A 23,628-nucleotide genomic window follows, 5' to 3' on the forward strand; every position below is an offset into this window, starting at 1 on the left:
GAAAAGTTTCAGTTGGATAAGGTTGCGGATAAAGTTGCTCTTAGAGTGTATCCAGTTGAAACGGCATTTTTCGAAATAGCAAAAAATGTTGTATGCAACTCGTTGCAAAAATCGATTTTTTCGAAATCATCATTTTGAAATTTGTTGCATTAATAACTATTGTTAAATTTGAGCTAGCTCAGCATCAGTCGTTGGGTAAACAACAAATCTTCCAGTAGATAATGTAGGAAGAATATAAACATATTTATTTAGGTAATTCAAATATTACGCAACACCGCAGGGGAGGGAGGGGGCCTTTCATAATGTTAGCTTTTATGAGGAGTCCTAAAATGGCAAATTTTGCGTTACGTGATAAGGCAAATAATCACCTGAATCAAGATATCTCAAGATTGTAAGAACCTGAAAATGTAACGGGATTGTAGTAGTTCTTGCGTGTTTCAAAGTAATTGCGTTCAACGGTTCATCCATGATGTCAATAAACTCATCTGCCAAATAAACATTGCCATCCGATATTCCAAAAGGATTGCTAATATCTGTTAAAAACTGACGGTGCCGAATCAATTGCAGTTTTTCTTGTACTTTATACCATCGTTTTTAGTATCCGCAAAAGTCTCAAAGAGTCACTTTTTCTTTCTGTAGTTAAACCATTTGAACAATGTGCGGATTAGCGTTGACCCCCCGAAAGTTGAAGTGTTCAGATTAAAAGTTGTCAAATCAACGGAGGGGGGGGGGGCGATACTTTTAATATTTGAATATAAATTAAAAGAAATTTATCCAAGCCTTAGAATTTTGTATCAATCGATTGTCTTTGGTTCACCGACGCTATTGCTTCCGTGTAGAATTGTGAAAGAAGTTAATACCAATTAAAAAGTAGTTAAGGTTGTAGCCTAATTTTGGTGGTGATGTCTACAATAAAAAAACCTTATCCGAATCCTGCTGCCTATGATTAGGCCACATGCTAAACAGCGGGCCGCAGATTACAGCTGATCAAAATATCAGTTTCAAACTTGTTTATTTTTCGGCTGTCTGTCAATGTGGATAGTTCTCCTGCTGCCAGTCAATTGGCAGCGCAGCACACGACCAACCACTGTCAAACTGTCGCCTGTCAGCAAAGCTAAATATCTGTTATGGGAGCCGCAAAAAAAAATAACTGCTCTAATATCGATGAAATCGTTTTATTAGCTTCCATTACGATGCTTTTACTACTGGGATGCTGTTGATATTTGAGCATTTGGGTAGAGTTACCAAAGTTGGTTGATAGTACGTGTAAAGAAATTGAGATTTTAAAAGTTTAGAATTTTAAGCTTTTCCACAGCAACATATATGTTTCTTCAGATGTATATGCGGATAGAAGATTTTAGTAAACTGAATAAATGTTTAATGACAGACTCTATGGGGTCATGCACAAATTACGTCACGCTCCGAGGGGGGGGAGGGGGTCAAGCCAAGCGTGACAAGCCTTACAAACATTTCGGAGGACTCATACAAAAAACGTGACAAAGGGGGGGGGGAGGTGGTCAAAAAAGTTGAAATTCAGCGTGACATAATTTGTGTACCATCCCTATGTGGTATATTTCAAAACGTTACCAGTAACCAGAAAATTTAGTTCTGGCAGCCCTAGAAGAGCAGACGGCTGTTCGCAGGGATAGCAGATTTGCCTGATCCGTTCCCATTTTCAAGTGGCTTATGCCTGAGCATTTGTTTCTGGGCGCCACCAGAAGCCAGAGAGTATGTAGAACGAAACGGCGCGGCGGGTGTGCACTTGCCCGCTGAACCCGACCAGTGGATAGCAATAAAATTGTATCACCATTATGTCAAAATTTGTTACAAATAATAAATTTTGTTTCATTTTTGTTAGAAGCCATCCGAATTGTTTGAGGAAGTTATAACACACTTGATACAAAATCAGTCATATTGGCAAAGGCTGTTAATTTTTATTTTATTTAAATACATAATCATATAACAACTTGTTATAAAGAATCTGAGAACAATTGCTTACACAAGATCAGTTTTGAAAATAGCAAATTTTGTTTCGGTTCGGTTATGGAAACAAACACCATAAGCTATATTTTTGATTATTTTAAAACATATAGTCATATTTTTGTTTGAATTTCACCATGTTTTGTCTGAATTTTGTTTAATGTAGAGGGATTTCTGTTATTTCAACTACTTATCAGCCACAATTTTTTTTTATAATAAAATATATGCTATCTGAGTAACAAACTCTGAAAAAATTCTGTTGTAATCAACTGGTCGGAAAGGCATCGAGTCGGATCAAACCGTACGCAAAGCAGGGTAAAAACTGAAATTGCTCAATTTTCCACTGGTCGATGTTCAAGTGGTTGGATGTTGGTTGGAAGATAGCGACAAATTGCCGGGATGTCGTTGGCTCTCTTTCGCGCTGGGTCAGCCCTCTGAGTTTTCTTCGATGCGCTATGGAATATCATTGTTGGGGGAGGTTTTCCCAGCACATTGCTCAGTCATTCGGATGAGCTTTCGTCGGTTGGATGTCGGAACGGTTGGAGGTTTTTTTTTTGTACAATTGTGATCTACATCCATTGGGGAAATGTTCCAAGTGGGCACTTGACAAAAGTGAAAGTGTAATCATAGTGCTTTAACCCTTGTTTTCGGTGAGGGGGTGCTAAGCGACACTTGATACCATAAGTATGAGAGAGGACAAGTGCGAAATCCATCAAAGGAGGCTGTGAAGTGATCGATCAATCCAAAAGAGTTGGACAGTAGTGCTGGTGCTTACTTGGATAAGATAAAATTTGCTACACGATAATACAGAAAAGGATTACAACCCAGACAAAAGTGAAGAAACTATGTTACAACAAGGATATTATGATGTAGTGCAAACTCATTCCGAAGTGTCGTCGGGAAGTGAATCGAACAATAACACACCATTTTCAGTAAAGGATATACTGAATCTGGTGGATCAAAATGCTGCGGCGGCTGCTGCCGCTGCAGCCGAGGCCGAATATTTAGGATGCTCCATGGAGAGGTACGTTAGGGAGTTTAATAGCATTAGATTTAAAGAGCTTAATAACATTAGATTTCCATCCATTTTCATTGGTTTTCCAGTATTTTTTTACGTTAACTACCGTAAGGACGCCATTCGCCGCTCATTTAACAGCATTTAAACATGTAAAATTCGGTCAACAAACGGCTGTTTGATATTTTTCAGAACTTTTTGCACTAGACGCAAGATTCAACATTTGGTTTTGTAAGAAAAAAGTTGAAATGTGAAAAAAAGTATAATAGTACCGAATGACATGTATGCCAATGGTACAGGTTTAAGGCGCCATTCACCGCTCATTCGATATATGAGACCCTATGTACAGCTCTAGTTGAAATTAATTTACTTTCATTAGCTGGTTGTATTCTTTGTACAATAGTACGACAACATATTGAACCGTGACAGCTGAGAAGCATTTTTCGATCTACCATAATAAAATCATTGTTAAACTCATGTTTACCGCCTTAAGTAGCCTTAAATTATTTTTGATTGATAACCTTTAATATAAAATCATATGAATTTCATTCTGATACAATCCATTTTGGTACCTATTCCAATAATGCTGATAACTTTTATTGCAAACATTTGTTCAGATTTTTTGAAATAATTCAATGAACGGTGAATGGCGTCCTTACGGCAATATACTGGGTGTCAATTGAAAATCTAAAAAATATAAATGTGCAGTTTATGTTGGAATTGGATATGCTGCAAAATTGAATAGATTGAAATTGTTTATGGAGGCAGCAGTTTGATCTGCTTTCAATTTGCATCTAAACAAACTGCAATTCCATATAACAAAATATATAACTTTTTCTTGTGATTTTTACTTCACTTGATTTGATTCTATTTTACTTTTGAATGTGAGATTAGAAATGAGTGCGTGTGAAGTGAATTTAAAATCATACAGGGCAAGAGTACAGTGAAGCAACTCAAACACCAAGCATGAGCATGAGCATGAGCATTGATGACCGTACAATTCGTAGTTGCTACTCCGTGATTGAGAAGAATCATCGAAATTGTACAGCGAACCAACAGATGTAGCTTGGGAGTAGCATACCATCTTCAATGTACATTTTCAAGGACTCTGAAATTAGTAATGTCAATAACGGCGCCGCCCACGTCCTTACGGTCATCGGGGAAGGGAAGGAATGTTAGTGTGACATTCATTGTTACTAAAGACCGAGTATACCTCTGCATCTTCATGGTTGCCACGGTAAGGAGTTTTGTTAGTGGGAGGACTTCAAAGGTACATGATCAGTATTCACCTTGGTAAGTGATGCGATTCATGTAACCTCTGTTTAAAAAGTTATCTGTCAATGCGTCGACATCTTAAACATCGAACTATTCAAAGGTTTGAATCTCGAAATTTTATAAAACATGAATAAGCGCTTATGCCAACACTTAAAGTGACGAACTATTCATAGTTTGTTCAACAGATTCATAAAAAAAAATACATGTAATGATACAAATGTGTTATTACAAGCAAGAAACGAGCTCACCAATTGGTAATCCATCCTCGACTGAACAGTTACAATCGCAGCGTCAACACGTATAAGCAGGAATATAAAAAAACTCCGATGGCACGCGAATAAAGTGCTAATTGAAAAAAAAAACACTCCGAGCACGCGAAAATAAATCGGACTGCTTGGGTCTTCGCAAAGCACTGGGCAAACGAACGAAGCCACCGAAAAACACTCCGAACGCGCGAAAATGAATCGGACTGCATGAGGCTTCGCATAGCACTGGGCAAAAGAACGAAGCCACCGAAAAAAAAACACTCCGAGCGCGTGAAAATGAATCGGACTGCATGAGGCTTCGCAAAGCACTCTGAAGCAACTCAAACACGCATAAACCGAAACAGTGTAGTTTTTCATGAATTAATTGCCAAATTGGACGACAAAACATCTAAATTTCACAAAAACACAATGAAATCACTTCAAATAAGCATTTCTAATTAATTTATTCGATAATAACTTCACTATGAGGTGGATGTAGAGTAACTTGTGATAATTCGCCTAAACGGGGTAATACGAATTAGGGATCGGGGCTTCTTTTTTTCGCGTAAATATGATTACTGGTAAGAGAGAGTGACATGCAGAAAATGACCAATACCTTGACATTAAAAACTAACTACGGAGCAGTTTCAGCTGCATTCCATTGAAATCATAACAAAATATACTTCTGCGTTCTGGCTGATTACACTGTTCGACAAAAAAGGTCAATCTGAATGCACAGAGACCGGACACCCCGGGCTTGAAAGTTTAAAAATAAACAAAAATAATGGCGTTTTCAGAATGTTCGTGTCTGCCCAGGTCATTTTTAAAATATACTTGAACTTTTTGCATTTTTCATTTAAAAATCTAATCTAATCAATAAACCGACACAGTATTTTATATTCAGGACAGCGGAATTCTTGTGCCATATAATGTTTTGAACTTTAAATACAATATGAAGAGTTGTAATAAGATTTGCAGGGAGCCCTCCGCCCGTTTTTTGTACCCTCCCCATTTTTAAAGTATCGCAGATGATGGAATATTTGATATACAGGGGGTTGTCAAAATAACAAACACACAGGGACAGGCAAAAATTGGGCCAACTTTGGAATGCTGTAACTTTGACAAAGATTGACCGATTTCAATTCTTTAAGAAGTAATGGGCGGGTCAACTAATCTTGTTTTGAGGTGCATCCATGGAGATGAACTATGACCACCGGATACCGGTGATAATCCGAATTTCCGGAAGCATGTCTTATGCAGTAAAACTATGACGTGTTTTTAGCAAAGGTCTCAGCTAAAACATCAAAATATTACTATACATGAAGATAGAAGATCAAATTCTGAAGCGATTGGTGCGCCAAGTATTAAGATCGGTCCAGAAACAACCAAGATATGGCCATTTACCCGGAATCGGTGCCGGTAGTGGATCCGAATTGGGATCAAACAATTTATTCACTCAAAATATGTCGCGCAATATTGTTTTCTCCCTAGCTTATCATAAAATACCCTATTAAAAATTGAAAATGAGTCTTGTACAGATTTGGCCACTCATGACGCCGCCAAGTACCCCGGGGGAACCTTGCATAGGGGACATTTCGATTTTAACACCAAAGCATATCATGCGACGGCTCATTCTTCATATCTTGTCGTAAATAGGGCAACTGTAGACTCAAAATGGATAGTTGACTACAGTGACTACTTCCGGGACCACCGGATGTCCCCGAGGGAACCTGTAATTAGGGACAATTGAAATTGAACTCCAATACATATCGTGCAACGGTTCATTTTTCATGTCTCGTGCTAAATAGGGCTATTGTAGACCTAAAATGGATAATTGACTACAGTGGCTACTTTTGGAACCACCGGAATTTCCCTGAGGAACCTGTCATTGGGGACATTTCTGTTTTTACACCAAAACATATCATGCGACGGCTCTTTCTTCATGCCTTGTCGTAAATAAAGTAACTGTAGACTCAATGTGTATATTTAAATATTGTGGTCACATTTGAGACCAACTGCGACGATTCATTTTTCATGTCTCGTGCTAAATAGGGCTATTGTAGACCTTAAGTGGATATTTGACTACAGTGGTCACTTTTGGGACCACCGGAATTTCCCGGAGGAATCTGTCATTGGGGACATCACAGCCTACTTGCTTACTTATTTGGCTTTACATCAATTATCTTGATAAAGCCATATTGATATTGGTGTGATGCCGTTTTGAAATGCGAGAACCCGATGATGAGTATCACTTGAAACCCATACAATATTGGTATTTTTGAAACGAGGCTGAAGAGTAGATGCCAGAATATTTTTATAAACCGGAAGTCGCCATCTTGGATTCCAAAATACCATGACCACACAGTTACGGATCACCCATAGTGACGGATCACTTTGGCGTTCAGATTGGGTACCACTTCTCCATTTTCTACCATTTTCTCCATTCTACCACTTCTGCATTTGGTCCCTCGGTAGTGCAAAAGGTACCCAAGTTTGACAGATCGCAGTACACTTTTCACAGCATTCTAGATTACCCTATGAGCCATTAAATCTTGAGCAACTGCAAGGGACATGGAGGTCTTTAATTTGTCTTTGATTCAACCGCTAAATAACGGTGTATTTGATAAATGTTTAGTTGGTACCACACAGCTATCATTGTATGGTCGTTTTCTGTAAGAAGTGCCGTCAGCATTCATAAGCTCCCACAGGTGGTAAAATTCAAATGTTATAGCATAAAACATGCTCGTTCGCTTCAAAGTAGTATAAATTCATCTTTGGAAAACATTTTCCTTGATTGTTGATTCTAAATACCGAATATTAACACTTCTAACTAGTGATCCATAATATGGACCAGGAGATGATTGTTTACCACGGCTATGGATCACTTCCAAAAAATGTAGATTTCTGCCAGAGAAAACTAACATCAACCTTGATTTATTCCTGGAGTTAATTTCATTCTGTATGGATGCTAGCTTCTTCTGTTTTAGAGGAAAATTCTTCCACCAACGTTCCGGAACCGCAATGGGTAGCCCACTGTCACCAGTGCTAGCTGACTTTGTTATGGACAGCATCATAAGCAGGGCAATCAACGCAACCGACATTCCACCACACCACATCAGGAAGTATGTAGACGATCTGTTTTTGTTAATACACAAAGATCGGGTCCAAGAAGTGCTCGAAACATTCAACCTACAAAACGAGAATATCAAATTCACATGCGAGACTGAAGAAGATGGGAAGTTACCGTACCTCGATATGCTGCTGATCCAAACAAATGAAGGAAAGGTGAAAACATACTGGTATTCTAAGCCCATATCGTCTGGCAGAATACTGAATTTCTTCTCGTTCCATCCAATCGATCAAAAGCTTGGGGTAATAACAAACTTCATTGATAGAGTTCGCACTCTATGCACTATCCGGACAACGGAGGAGAAGAACCAACTCATCCGTGATCAACTACTGGGTAACGACTATCCACGGCAGCTGATAAACAGAATGCTACACCAACGAAGACCACCAGATGCAACAGCTGAGCCGAATGCCTACCGATCTGTGGTACACATTCCTTGCTTAACGCAAAAGATCAATAAAATAATACATTCCCACGGTAGGTATAGCATGCAACAACAGCAATACTGTCAAACAACTGTACAAAACAGCGAAAGACCCAATACCACATATGCAGAAGAGCAATGTCGTCTACAAAATAGTATGCAGAGATTGCCCCGGTTGCTACATTGGCATGACCAAGAACCAGCTACGCATAAGGATGTATGGTCATCAAACGCTGATAAACTCTCTTGAGAGGCAGCTATCAGCCGGCAATACATACAGCCATCCCGAGATACAGCAGCTATCCCAAAAGACTGCATTGATGGAACACTGTATAACACAACAACACAGATTCGACGTAGACAACCCAAAAATACTCGACTGCTGTTTCAAAACACAGGCTTTGCCAGTTTTGGAGGTGTGCCACATATTCACTACTCCGATGACAGTGAACCATCGTACACGGCAACGCGGATCTATTCAAATCTGAGTTGTTTCAACGCAAAACCGTAGTTGAGCCCAATAACCCAAATTTGGCTAAATTTCCAAGGCCTCCATTAGGTACTTTGCCTTTAAAGCCATAAGAAAAATTTACTTAAATTTGGTTTGATTCAACACAAAATTAAGTTCATTCAACCCAAGCTTGAAAATAATGCATTTTACCCAAATTTGGCTTATTGGGCCAAACTATCCCCATTGAGTAGGTGCAGCTCTCTCTGTTTTTGACAACATTGGTGGGGAAGAGAGAGAATACCGAGAGATTTTAGGTTGAGAGAATAATCGATATACTTAATTTTGGGTCAAGTCAACTCAAAAATTAGGTTAACTGATTTTTCCGCGTAGCGATACTGAAGGCATGAGTGCCACCTAAAACTACCTACTCACAACGATAGGCAATCTCCAGAGAGGAAACAAGCGTCCAGACAGATCCGTTATTCAACACACAGACGCAAGAAACACTATACGAACCTCACCAACTAACACTACTTCACATGGGACCATGTAATTGCTAGTCAATAGAGGAAATAATCCACGAGTAGGTCGTGTGTTTAGCACCAGTCAGATATTTTCCCAAACTTACCAAAACGGATGGCCCCAAGGTGTACCAGACAGTGTGACCCTTTTCAACCCAACATTTTTTATATTAACAAAATATTTTTAACTTGTTGATTTCCGTATCGAGTGAGTTGTGTCCAAATGTTATTTTTTGTATGTTTGTAACATTTTAATACTGTTTTGTGCCAATAAAATTTCAGTCCCTGAAGATGGTCCAAAAGCCGGACCGAAACGTCGGCGATGATAAGTAATTAATCAACGCAATTTTGAAAGACTGCAAGCCGAAACTCCCAAAATAAGCTAACAAATTGTCCAGTCGAAACATATTATCATAAACAACATGGCGGAAACACACTCTGCCATTTTAAGCATTAGATTCGACATTTTCAGACATTAGCACTAAAGATAAAACTATTGAAACATCAAGGTTTTTAAATTTCGTTTTTTAGTAGACTAAAATGGGTGGAAAACGTGGTGTGAAGCGAAAACAGTTCATGTCTCAGTTACTACAATGCAGTATCACAAAAAAGGGCATTTTACTCTTGTTTCCAGCTCTAACACTGCTATTTTTCACAGCAATATGTGACACATTGTTCACTTTCGCCAAAATCATGCAATACAGATGCATTGAGTTGAAAATCTCTTGATTTTGCGCACTGATCCGTAATATGTCACAATTTGATACATAATATGAAAATTGATCCATAATATGGTTTTCAGAAACCTATACAATTTTTAATTTTTATGCAATCCTTTTACATTAGCGGAATTTGGGGCTAGTGTGCCACCTTAAGCAAATTGTTCTCTAACCTTGCCTTAAGCTTATAAAACCCACCAATTTAACCTCATTATGTTAGTTTCACATCTTTTCAGAACCACTGTGCCATTTAAAAATAGAATAATTTCAAAAAGTATTAGTTTTGGAGCTTTTTAAATATCATCCAAAATAACCTATTTTTCGACACTATGAGGCAAGTGTGCCACTCATATGGGGCAAGACGGCCACCGAATGAACACCGCATGTAATTCAACTGGTAATGAAATTTTCTTTTTTTCCTATTAATATTACTTACAAAGCAGACGTTTATCGATAATTTAAAAAAAAAATTAAGTTTACCGTAATAAGGGGATGCTTTATAACAAGGTTCAAAATATGCGTAACTCCGTTGTACTCAATTCGAATAACTGAAATGGTTATTTTTGTCTCCATTTAATACAATATATGTATTACCCTTATATTACGGCGAATATGTATAATATTAAACTAGATCAGCACTAAATAACGGTAAAATATTGATGTAGATATGAAAAACGGTACTTAATAAGCCGAAAAACATGTTATTATTGAATATTTTGAGAAAAAATCACTTTGGGGGCAAAAATGTCAGTTATTTCCCTACTATACTTCAGAAACTACTACTGGTGCCTCATTTTGGTTTATTTTTTTGATGATGTTTACGTTTTTATAATTTTCACTCCAACATTTTTTGTTTACCAAATAGGTGGCACACTTGCCCCAATAAGTATACATTTCAATCAAACTGGATATCGCATGTAAAAAAAAATACTTTTTTCATTCAAATGCCACAATAATTTATACATTTGAATAGTTCTACGATGTACAGTACGTTAGAAAAATCTGTTAATAATTTACCTTTCACCATGCTATTTAGCAACAACGAAATCTTATAAAAATCCACTCAAATTTGGTTGTCTTTGCACAAGTCGATGTAAATACGTGAAAAATAGAGAAATTTTCATTATGTTTTTATCATTGTATTGTGAACTATAAGGGAACATATTGTTTAGCTAAAAGAGAAAATTTATATTGTAGTTTTTAAAAAAAGCAGGGGTGGCACACATGCCCCTATGGCACACTTGCCCCAAAGTCCGCTACACTCAAAACAGTTTACTAACCGAAGTTCCAATTTGAAACGATTCAATTCGTGCTTTTAAATTTCAATTTTACGTTTTCCATGTCGTTTTATTGAATTTTATATGTTGACTAATGGATCGTAAGTTGAAATCTGCAGGGTAAAACAAGGGAACGTAAGTTGGAATGTTTGAAGCGTAAAAAGAGGGATCGTAAGGCAGCATCCATGTATTACGTAACGCTAAAATTTAAAATCCTTGACGCTTTTTGTATTAAAATTTAAAATTTTGGAATGAGCCATAACGTTTGAGTCTACTCCCCCCTCCCCCTAGAGCGTTACGTAATTTGTGGATGCCACCAAAGAAGGTATCAAAAATAGGTCTTTGATCTTTGTGACCACGAATTGAAGAAAGTTACGGAGTGCTGCGAACAATTCTAAAAAAATGGCTTCTGATGACGTTGCGGGAGTCTAGATACTACCTATACAGATTTTTGTTTTTGTTTGTTTATATTCATTTTGTAAAACAAGATTATGTACATATTAAGCTAGTTCATGAGTGTTACGTTATATGTATACATTAGACTGATGCAAATTTTGAAGTTTTTGCTCCCCTATGCTTAAACGGTGAATGATGATGAAGATCATTCTCCCAAAATTTTAAGTGATTTGGAAAAAATTTGGTTGTGCACACACCATTTGAACTTTATATGGAAATTACTATGGAAAAGCCAAACCTTTTGTGTTCAGCCCTCTGTCTGCTCGTCATAATAATATATGAAAAAGCGAACACACTCTCGCCATGTAAAATCTTCCCAGCTACAACTTTGCCAAAGACCACATTTTGTTGGGACGTATGGATAATTTGTTATTATTAATGACAAAGCCTAACCCTTCTTAGATGATCATTCAATTACTTTCAGAGCAACACTGCTTTTTTGCTGTAAAACATAGTAGCCTGGAATACTTTGATCTATTCTTCCCGCCAGGAGCACCACTGTTGCCTGCCGAATAGTTGGTGAAGCTTACTGAAGGCAAACCCACTTTATGATGATGGATAACAGTTTTTCCTGATGTTCAATCAAAATGTGGTCTTCGGCAAAGTTGTAGCTAGAAGAATTTCACATGAGAAAAGTGTGTTCACTTTTCCATAAAATATTATGACGAAGAGATAGAGGGCTGAACACAAAAGGTTCGCGTTTTCCATAGTAATCTCCATATAAACTTCAAATGGCATGTGCAGAGTCAAATTTCCTCCAAATCATTTCAAAATTTGGGAGGATTCTTTTTACCATAATTTAAATCGTTTAAGCATAGGGGAGCAAAACTTTCGAAATTTGCATCACTCTAGTATACATACTACGCTAGTAAACAATACGAAATAATTGTACTTGACACAATCTTTCGATTAAGAAACTTTATCAAATTTTCGTGAAATACACATCTTACAATTCATAGATAAGCATTGATATTTGTTTAAAATTTCTTTTTGTTTTTACGAAGGTCTTTCAATGGTCGTTCTCAAAAAGAAATTAAAAAAAAACAAATTCAAAGGCTTGGCACAATATATTAAATATTGAAGATCCCATTTTTTTACGAATTTGGTAACATTCATGCAATGAAACTGTTCCGTTGCAGAAAACAACGAATGAATCATAGTTTGAATCATAGTTCAAACGAAATATATTTTCTATTTGCCATGCGTATAAGCTATGGCAGGATACGTTGGGCTGGTTGCGTTTGTCGTATGCCTGAAGGACAACAAAGAGAGTAATAATAGAAAAACGCAGATAAGGTCAGACTTTTGCATGATGACTTGAACGACTGTTTCATTGTTTTTAATATTTTTCAGATTTTTCCGCAAAAATTCGTGAGTGCTCTTCAAAGAATATAAGATTATGATTCTAATGACACATTGATTTGAAATTTCGGTCGATCCAATGCTGAGAAAATTAGCCATGTTTTTCCAGTGTGTTTTTTTTTCAAAAAAGTCATTGCTTTAATTAAAAATTGAGTATACTGCCCATAAAGGCATAACTGTCCCATATGGAATTAGTAGGCATTGAGAAAACAGCGCTCATAGTTTGAAGTTTTCATTTTCATACAAATGTTTATAATTTTTTGGTAAATTTTTGAATGCAAAATTAATTTAACTCCACCCCTCAGAATATTCATTTTGATAATATTGATCAGTAAAAAATATAAAGTTGAACATAATTCCAGTTTTGCAGTTGTTATCGGAGTTCAAAGTTCATATAGAGACTGTTATGCCTTTATTTTTCAATATGGGACTGCACCAACTTCATATTTTTCCAAAACATTTTCAAACAAAGTGTATTAATTTTCATATGCGTAGCGAATTGAATATTAAAACATGAATGTTGTGATGAAAAAAGGTGTTGATTCGAAAATCAATATGGGACAGTTATGCTTTCATGGGCAGTATATAAAATTCAAAAAATGTTTTCGGAAAAGTACATACAAAGTAAGAATAAGTCTTTGCCTTTTAAATGCATCATAGACAGTTACAATTGGTCGTGTAATCACAGATATATGGACAGAACACTTTTGTACGTTTTTAAGGGGGTGAACCCAAACTGTTGCACGGACCTGTATAGGCCACTATTTTTCTGAACAAACTTTCGTCTAGTGGTTTGAAGTTTTCGTAAAATTTTATTTTCACGAGAGTTGCTCTGTATCTTTGGCAAAGCTTGTCAATCTTCTCCAACCGGAGAAGGTAGAGGTACCGTTTTGTCTTAAATTCCGAACAGACTCATATTCCGAACACTCGGTTTTTGTATGGCGGTTTGGTTGAAATGTTTCGCTGAAATATGTCACCAAATAACAAGGAAATGACAGTAAATTTCAATTCAATTTTAACGTCTCGAATATAATTTATATCGCGGGAATAGTGATGATTCTCTAGTTTGAGACCAGTAAAACAAGCTTAGAAAAAAATATTTGCAAAATTATTCATTTGAATATGATTTATTCGTGCTGTTCGGAATTTGAATCAAAGTGTTCGGAATATGAGACAGAATGAACACAGTGTTCGGCATTTGAATCAAAATGTTGTTCCATATTTTTACGTAAAAACAATACTGGAACTAATTAAATCAACATTATTATCGGTACACCTAACAGCTGACAGTTAGACTTTGCGAAGAAATTAAAATGTACACAAATATTAGACAATTTATGTCAACCAGATGCATTTGAAATGGCTTAAATATTAACGTCCCATAAAAAAATATAAAATGTCCCTAAAAATGCAAAATTTGCCAGTAAAGAAACAAGGGTAAAATCAACAGAAAAGTTAAAAATTTACATAATAAAATAAAGAAGTGCATAAAAAAACAAAATTTTCCATGAATAAAAACAATTTTGAGCAATTAATACAGTGGGATTCCGTTTTTGGCAACAAAGTTGAAATTTTCAGTTGCCAAAAACGGAACCGTGCCAAAATCGGAACCCATATTTCAAATTTTTTTTTTCAACTATTTGTTTTGAAAGTATCATTACAATGTTAATACATCATTTTTATGGAATCATAAGGCGTTGAGACTTCGAAAAGTTTCACTTCGAAGCATTTTCCCGAAGGGTTATACTATGCTATGAATCTATAGCTCCGTAATATTAAATCTGGCAACGATTTTCTGGTCGCGTTTTTACGCCTCAACGTCAACAATTTTAGAAGTTTTATGCATAATTTTTGCATGAAAGGGCCTTAAAAACCAATTTACAGGATCCTGTTATGAAACCTCAAGAACCTTATAGGAATCTTCAGGTTCTCATAAGAAATTTACAGAAAAAACGCTTGAGCTCTGAAGCATCTTGCCAAGCATCTTGCCAAGCATCATGCCAAGCATCCGTAGGATCTCGCATAGAGTTCTCAGGATCTAAGGGGTCATGCACAAATTACGTCACGCTCCGAGGGGGAGGGAGGGAGTCAAGCCAAACGTGACAAGCCTTACAAAAATTTCGGAGGACTCATACAAACAACGTGTTAAAGGGGGGGGGGGCTTCGAAAAAGTTGAAATTTAGCGTGACATAATTTGTGTACCATCCTCAAGCTTTTGCCGGGAATATTAAATAAATTCACATTATCCCGCTTAAAATTTACAGGACGCCCTAGAGTTTATTAGGAATCACCAGCTTTTCGACATAATACTCCATAACCAGTTATACACTCTAAAGATCCCTCAAGAAGCTCTCAGTGTCCACTTGGAATCTGCAGATATCCTCATGAATTCGTTAAAATTTCTGAAAAGTCCCACAAGAACGAAGAATCCCTAAAGGGTTCTCCAGGTTACAGTTAGGAAACTCATAGACGCAGCTCGTAAGGAACATATTGATGATGTTGAGACCCGTATCCTTGATTAACAATCTTGTACAGAATTCTGGATCGTCTTTTAACAAATCTTACGCCTTATAGAGTCTATAAAAAAGAGAGAACGTAGCTTTAAATAGTTGACGTAGAAAGTGTATATTGATCACCAATACCACAGAAAAAAAGTAAAAACACTCTCAGTCGTATTTATCGCAGCTTCAATGGTATTATTGAAAATAAATTGTAATTTGGACTGTATTCGCATTTGTCATGTTATTAATTGAAATTTAAAAAAAAGTTATGATACACGACATTTTGCTGAACATATTTGTATCTATTATTGCGGTGTATTTTTACATACGCAATGTATATAAATCCATAATAATAAAGACAGCGAGACAAAATTTATGATTGTAACTCTGTGTAAGTCATAGATTTTTCGTTGCTCTTATGTCGGTTCCTGGTGCTTTGTTCGAACAAGCTGTTCCAAATTTGAAGATCAGTGTTTTTTTATTGTATCACCTACTGGCAGACTCAAGTGGGCTGGTCACTCAATATGAATGCCTATGAAAAAAGATTGGTCTTAAGTTGAGATACTGGTGGAGATTATTGGTGTCATGAAACGTTGCCTATGTATGACCAATGACCATTCTGAAGTAAATAAGCGCGTACGCGAGTCCTTAGTAGTTGGTGAGATTTGGGGAAACATCGACGAAAAAGGAGAATGGAATGTAATCGGTGTGGAGTTGACATGCTATTCAAGTGACTAAAGCAACAGACATGATAATATTTACAAAAATTTACAAATTTTAATTTGCCAAAAACGCAAATTCGCCAAAAACGGATCCATTTTGTTGCCAAAATCGGGGGGTGCCAAAATCGGAGCATGCCAAAAACGGAGCATGCCAAAAACGGAATCCCACTGTAGTTTCAAAAGTGCAGTAGAATCGACATTTAATTTTACATTTGAAAACCTCAAAATGTCCCTATTTTCTTCACAAAAAGCAAGAAATAGGGTAAGTGTTCCCTTAGTTGTGGGTGTTCCTATAGTTGCGGTAGTGCCGTTTTCACTGATTTTATTCCATTAGCCACAGAACCGACACTGCCAATCGACGTGTTGGCTTGTTTATACACGGAATAGTTGAAAAGAGCGTCCAAATTGCTTGAAAACTGATGAAAAATCACTAAATTTGCTAAAACTGTTCTTGCTTGTACCAATAGTTGCGGTAAAGTGTTCCTATAGTGGAGGATCCCATAAGAAAACAACGGATACCACAACTATTGGAACACAAATTAAAAAAATACGGCAACTAAAGGAACAGCGTACCAATAGTGGAGGTATTATTTTTCACTGACATGCCGTGGATTACTGCGATGAAATCATTTTTCTCATTAAGTCAATGGTCGTTACTTCCCGTTCCAACATCAACATGTGCATTAATTGCGCTTCTTGAATTAAGGTGGTTAAATGAAGTTCAATCGCGCTTAGTACCTCCACTATTGGTACATCTACCCTAATTATAAATTTTCCACAAAATAAGCCAATATTTGCAATAAATAAATAATAATTCGTCGCCCAATCAAAAATTTCCATTCAAAAAATCAAAAAGAGCAATAGCAGTAAATGCAAAGTTGCAATAAACAAACCTAACTGAGCAATTCAAAATGACAATCAATGGTCTGCATTCTGACGTGGCAGGTGCCATTGTTGCCTAAAAATAGAAGTTCACCAGCACTTATACACTGAGGATGCCTGTTAGTCCCAAGCAGTCATTCGGTTGGTTCCTTGTGTAAGTGCAGCTGATCTGGCGATACTGGAGTGCATCCACGGGCGGCCAATCAAGCTCAAGCTCAAGCTCAAGATCGTCTGAGCAAAATATATGAGAAATCCGTCCGATGCAACATAGACCACACTGTTTGATGCCAACATCCATCTGGTAGTCTGGCTAGAAGGAGATTGGCACCTTGTACGATCAATGCCCCACATCTTTCTACGATTTCCAGGCCATTCCGCAACTCGATTCCATTGCAATTTGTTTCCTATGGTATGTCAGATAGGCAAAACATACAATCCACGATCTCTAGCCTCTTGTTTATAAACCCCCACCACTGACTTAAATTCAAGATACTTCTGTCAGATGTATTTAGAAAAACCGTAGGTAACTCGATGATATCATAAAAATAATATATATTAATCCGTATTAACGGATATTAATACCAATATCAATGAGTGTCTTACCCCATGGATTCAACGTTTTTGAACTACTGTAGTCAGAGAGCCACGTGACTTTCTCGAAATTCAAGCCTACTACTATTACCATTCCCAGCACTGGCTTATGCTCTCATGCCCCACCAGCCAGGGAACTGGTGTTTACAAACTAAGCATCATTTGTGGTAACACTTTATGCGGCATGATGTAACTTTGCCGAGCGCGCTAAGTGTTGTTAGACCACTGACGTAGTTGCATGAAGTCGGTGATGAGGTACAAAAGTAGCGTTACAGCATGCATGAAAATTTATGAAATCCATTACACACATTATTACTCACTATTAGAAAATAAAGTTATTTTTATGGAAAGTTTTACTTAGAGAAAGTGTACCAGTTATGGCCATAGTGGTTCCCTATTTGGCCATACGTGAAATTTTGATAACTTTCACATTTTACATCTTTTTGAATGTTTTCACATCAAGATACATCTTTAATCTAAAGACTACAACACACAAAATCTTTCAAAATGTGAAAACATTCATTTAATCTCGTATGGCGAAATAGGGAACAACTATGTCCATAACTGGTACACCTACCCTAAATATTGGAATTTTCTACAACATTTTCATGTACCTATTGATTGTCATTTTGAATTGCTCTGTTGGGTTTGTTTATTGCAACTTTGCATTTACTGCTATTGCTTTTTTTGATTTTTTTAATGGAAATTTTTGATTTATTGTGGGCGACGAATTATTATTTATTTATTGCAAATTTTCGCTTTTTTTTGTGGAAAATTTATAATTATTTCTTGCTTTTTGTGAAGAAAATAGGGACATTTTGAGGTTTTTAAATGTAAAATTCGATATTTTTTAGTGAGATTATTGTCGATTCTACTGCACTTTTGAAACTATTTATTGCTCAAAATTTTTTTATTCATGGAAAATTTTGTTTTTTCTATGCACTTCTTTATTTTATTATGTAAATTTTTAACTTTTCTGTTGATTTTACCCTTGATTTTTAACTGGCAAATTTTGCATTTTTTATGGACATTTTATATTTTTTTATTGAACGATTAATTGTCTGCCATTTGAAATCACTGCTGACCTTAAGTATTCGGAATATGAGTCAAAACGGTACATTCCTGGATTCTTTCAGAAAATTAGCAATTGTCATAAAATATTACTATAATCTCTCAGTTTTTTATGTTCCAAATAAACCGAAACTAATATTAATTTGCTACTGTTTATTTTCATTTCAGCTCATCGGCGTCCCATTTGAGTGTATCCTACCCGAGCTATGATTCTGGGTATCCACCTCACAACGATCCATATCAGATGATACCACATGGATACATTCCTGCGTCTCATCATCACCACGATTACAGCAACTACAGTTCATCGCCTAACACCTGCTACGACTACAACAACTCGACAGTTCCAGCACCGCATTATCATCATCATTCGTTACCATCCTACAGTTCCTACCATCATCATGCGTCTCCAATGATTAATGGCACTTCTGGAGGCATCAGCTCCGGAAGTAGCCATTCAGATCTTGAACTGTCATTAGGAGTTGTTGTCGACTCGAAAGATTGCAGTTTTCAGATTGAAGATGTCCGATCTACCAATCCAGCAGCTGTGAGTGGGCTTGAAATAGATTCCAATTCGGCCAATACCGAATCTCCACTGAACGATGTTACGCAAAGTAGTCCCCAGACATTAGTGCTTAAGATGAAGGATGACTCAAGCTATCGTACCCCACAAAGCAATACTAGTTGTGTAACCTCTGAACACGTCCAGGAGCTCGATAGTCTATGTCAGATGAGTACGAGTGATGAAAAAATGACGCCTAGTGAGTATTAATCATTGATTGATAAACATGCTTAAATTAAACGATTCAATGTCTTTCAGAAGAAAGCAGCACTCAATTGGTTACATCCTCTCGATGTGAACTTCGGAAAAACGGAAAGCTCAGGGCGAAACGGAAACCACGCATTTTGTTTTCTCAAGGTCAAGTCCTAGAGCTGGAGCGAAGATTTCGCCAACAACGCTATCTTTCTGCACCAGAGCGGGAAACTCTCGCTGGAATTTTAAAACTGACTCCAACGCAGGTCAAAATTTGGTTCCAAAATCGACGTTACAAGTCCAAACGGATCCAAATTGAAAATGCTACCGCTGCAAAGGAAGCCGCCAGCAAAGAGGCAGACAACTGCAAGAATGCGTCGGCCGAATTTATCGACGACCCAGCAGCAGGGTATTCGAACGGATTTGGTTCTATGAATTCGGTTGGGGCAGTAGTTCCGCCACCACCTCCTCCACCACCATACCCTGCTTATGGAATACAGTACAGTAATGACCCCTACGGACCTGCTCCAAATCCGTACTATGACCAGAAAGGTTATTGGTAGATGTGGAGATAAGTGTTAAAATATGTACAAAACTGTAATAAGTAACAAGTGAGATTCAAGCATGTTGCATACCTTTAAAGCAGTGCCATCTATACACAATTAGATTGACAAAAACCGTTTGAATCGAGCCTTAATTGATTACCAAAGAACAAGGAAAATGTCACCAACATAAACCGCTTTAAGTTATAGGATAAATGTAGATAGTCAAGACAATAAACATAGATGAAAACCTAACGTCTAGTTAATCTTTATTGAAAGGAAATATGATAGCGGGGGTAAACGCGTGAAATGCATATTCAGGATATGCTGTTCATTTGATGGAGTATGAAATTGGATCGGTTTGTTTGCATTAGGGGGCAACTAGCTTCATCTTTTAATCAAAGCTGAAAAATACATGAGTCTTCTGTGAAGCAGTAAATAACAATTCAGAGCCTTGTTTTAACTCCAAAGATGCAATATTTTCACAATTGCAAACATACTACAATAGGTTTTAGTTAAATTTATATTAATTTGTAAGCGCTTTAAGAAAATGTAAACATTGTCGATGTTACATTGACATATTTGACATTAAAAACTTTTTTTTTTATCATGTTGAGTCCGTCGACCACAGGTTCTTGCCATCGAATTTACTAGTTATTTTTTGAAAAAAAAAATCTTGGGATAATTCCCGATGTATTACTTCTGGGATACAACTTAGAATGTAATCATGGCTTTCTCGATTACTCAAAATCACTGCATTTTTTTCAAGAAAATCATCAACAAATTCCGTCAATTATTTCTTTTCGGATTTCTTCAAGAATTATACTCAGAATTTCTCCAGAAAATTGCTCAGCATTGCTCAGTGCATGAAAGTAGGCCGCTTCATAAAAGTTTGGGGTAATAAAAAACAGCCTATTACGATGAGAAAATGCAAAAACTACTATTTTGCAATTTCTCATCGTAATAGGCTGTTTTTCATCACGCCAAACTGTCATGAAACGGCCTACTTTCCTGCACTGAAGTATGCAGAGCGGGAATAGTCATTACGTAACTGAAACCACTGCTGTAATGATTCATTACGCAACTCAAAACAGTTGCGTAATGAATCATAACACATCAATTCTTCAGAAATTACAAAATAATAATGAATGCATTCCGATATAGTTTTTGATATCCTCAAGTGGTCATCTACGATATTGCAAAAAAATTTGTACGTAATTCGTTGCAGAACTCGACTTTTGCAGCACTCGTCGTAATAATCATACTCGGCAAGCCTCGTAGGATAAATTTACGACTCGTGCTGTAAAAATCTTCTTTCTGCAACTTGTTCCTTAAACTACTATTACACAATGCTTTTTTTCATAACGCTACTGTTTTGAGTAGCGTTATGAATACAGCAGTCAGGCATCACAGAAAATTGCAAAAAAAAATGGTGAATGTATCCCAATGTGCTTTTATAGAGGTGAGCATATGATTTTGTATAATATACAAATGTTTGATTGTATTAGTGAATCGACCATGCTTTCACACAGCAACCCATTGCAATGTGACTATGTGTGACGTCATACAGTTCGTTATCGAATGGTTTCTGGGGCTTCGTTGCTAGTCACCCTTCCGTTACCAAGGCTATCCGAGAGTTGTTACTCAAACAAAAACATGAAAAAAATCAGCACGGGAAGATGGCACTGGAGGTAATTTATGTACAGTCGACTCTCCACATCTCGATATCTCTCCCTATGTCGATGATTGCTTCGGTCCCTTCATTCTGCATACAATTTCTCTCTCCATATCCATATCTCCATATCCTTATCTCGATATCTCCATATCTCGATGTATTCCTGATGATTTTTTGTTCTCAATTTTCTCTCTATATGTCGATATGAATATTATCAAAGGTTACTAGACCAGATTTAAGAAGTTCAGAACAATTTGGGAACTCGAAATGAAGTTTGTTTGTTTATTATTTTCCTAGTAACGGAGTGATTTTCAATCTAGTGTGCATTAAATTAATGTTCTTTCTCTTGATCTCTCCCTATCTCGATGGTTCCTTCGATATCGAGATGAGGAGAGGCGACTGTAATTTAGTTCTTACTTTTGTTTTATTTTAGAATGAAATCTACAATCAGGGAGATAGCACCATGGAAGACACCGTAATATTTAAACCCTTAAAATGCTGGTAGTTGGATGTAATGATAATGGATGTGCATGAGTTTACGAACATTTTGCGTATGATAATGTGTCCCTGAATGCAGTGCTGTAACTCAATATGATCAGTAAAAGAAGTGAAATCCTTGAATTTATTGCCAAGAAACATTATTCCTGGCATCTACTTAAACGAGTTTTACGTCTAGGTGTTCGTAGTAGATTTTATCTGGTCTGATCTTGATATGGAGCATTTTGTACCCACTCATATCATTTCATTGAAACGGTATGACGTCACCAATCTTCCCCTCAATCTTTATTTTGATTTTACGCTGTACTAATTATTACACAGCGACTTTCTCCTCACCTCCTTTATACCACATTGAATGTATCCATGATACATGATAACTGATACACTCAAGCAGTCTTCTACGAAATTGAAAAAAATGTTGCACGCAACTCGTTGCAGAACTCGATTTTAACAGCACTCGGAAAGCCTCGTATGTACGACTCTTGCCGTTTAAACATTATTCTGCAACTTGTTGTGTAAAATACTATTTTAGTTCCTAAATTTGGCGTACAAGTATGCAAAGCAGATAGTTTCTAAGAAATCTACTTTAATGTTCTAAAAGTCGTTATAACTGTTTTAAACATACCTAGTGTTATATTTGAGTTTCAAAAATGAATATGACAAATGATGTATTATTACATTTTTTATAAACATTACCTCTTACGGAGGGGGACGGACCTGGTGTAGTGGTTAGAACACACGCCTCTCGCGCTGAGGACTTGGGATCGAATCCCATCCCCGAGATAGTCACTAAAAATTTCAGTGACAACTTCCTTCGGAAGGGAAGTAAAGCCGTAGGTCCCGAGATGAACTAGCCCAGGGTTAAAAATCTCGTTAATAAAGACAGAAAAAAAACCTCTTACGCCGTTTAAACTATTAAACAGGCAAAATTGCATTTCTATCAAACATGGAGAAAAATTGTTGGGTTGCAGTTAAACAAATTAAATTCATTAAACACAAACTTTGCTGAATTATATGTTGGATTAAAACAAACTTCACAGTTATTCCAAACGCCTTGAGTTTAAATCTAATACAATTTCTTTCAGGAGAGAGTGCTTTGCAAAGGCTCAAGCTGTCCGATTCAGTTTTCGCGCGCTCGGAGTTTTTTTTTTTTGAGTAATCACTTCATTCACGTGCCATCGGAGTGATTTTGTATCCCTGCGTAAGCGTGTTAGCGCTGAGATTGTGACTGTTCAATCGAGGATGGAACCAATTGGTGAGCTCGTTTCATGCTTGTAATAACACATTTGTACCATGACATGTATGTTTTTTCATATTTTTTTTAAACAAACTATGGATGATTCGACACTTAAAGTGTTGACATAAGCGCTGATTCATATTTTATATAATTTCAAGATTCAAACCTTTGAATAGTTCGATGTTTAGGATGTCGACGTATTGTTATCTATCGTTTTAAAACAGAGGTTACATGAATCGCATCACTCACCAAGGTGAATCCTGATCATGATGCAGAGTAGAATGATGCAAATTTTGAAAT

General features: G+C 36.8%; 1 protein-coding gene across 1 annotated transcript; it reads left to right on the top strand.

Annotated features, from left to right (window-relative positions):
• The first annotated feature begins 2,825 nt into the window (after nt 1-2,825).
• Nucleotides 2,826-20,173, top strand: LOC5568152 (muscle-specific homeobox protein tinman). Its single transcript, XM_001657852.2, has 3 exons — nt 2,826-3,004; nt 18,791-19,383; nt 19,443-20,173. Exons 1-3 carry the CDS (start codon nt 2,826-2,828, stop codon nt 19,937-19,939), a joined length of 1,269 nt encoding a protein of 422 aa, XP_001657902.2. The 3' UTR covers nt 19,940-20,173.
• Nucleotides 20,174-23,628: the final 3,455 nt, after the last annotated feature.

The sequence above is a fragment of the Aedes aegypti genome, chromosome 1, assembly GCF_002204515.2.
Source record: "Aedes aegypti strain LVP_AGWG chromosome 1, AaegL5.0 Primary Assembly, whole genome shotgun sequence".
NCBI classification, from domain to species: domain Eukaryota; kingdom Metazoa; phylum Arthropoda; class Insecta; order Diptera; family Culicidae; genus Aedes; species Aedes aegypti.

Bases quoted from the DNA above. Each gene is read 5' to 3' on its own strand.
- LOC5568152 (XM_001657852.2), top strand. From the start codon at position 2,826: ATGTTACAACAAGGATATTATGATGTAGTGCAAACTCATTCCGAAGTG. The intron at 3,005-18,790 runs GTACGTTAGGGA...TTTTCATTTCAG, and splicing joins TTAGGATGCTCCATGGAGAG to CTCATCGGCGTCCCATTTGA. The intron at 19,384-19,442 runs GTGAGTATTAAT...AATGTCTTTCAG, and splicing joins TGATGAAAAAATGACGCCTA to AAGAAAGCAGCACTCAATTG.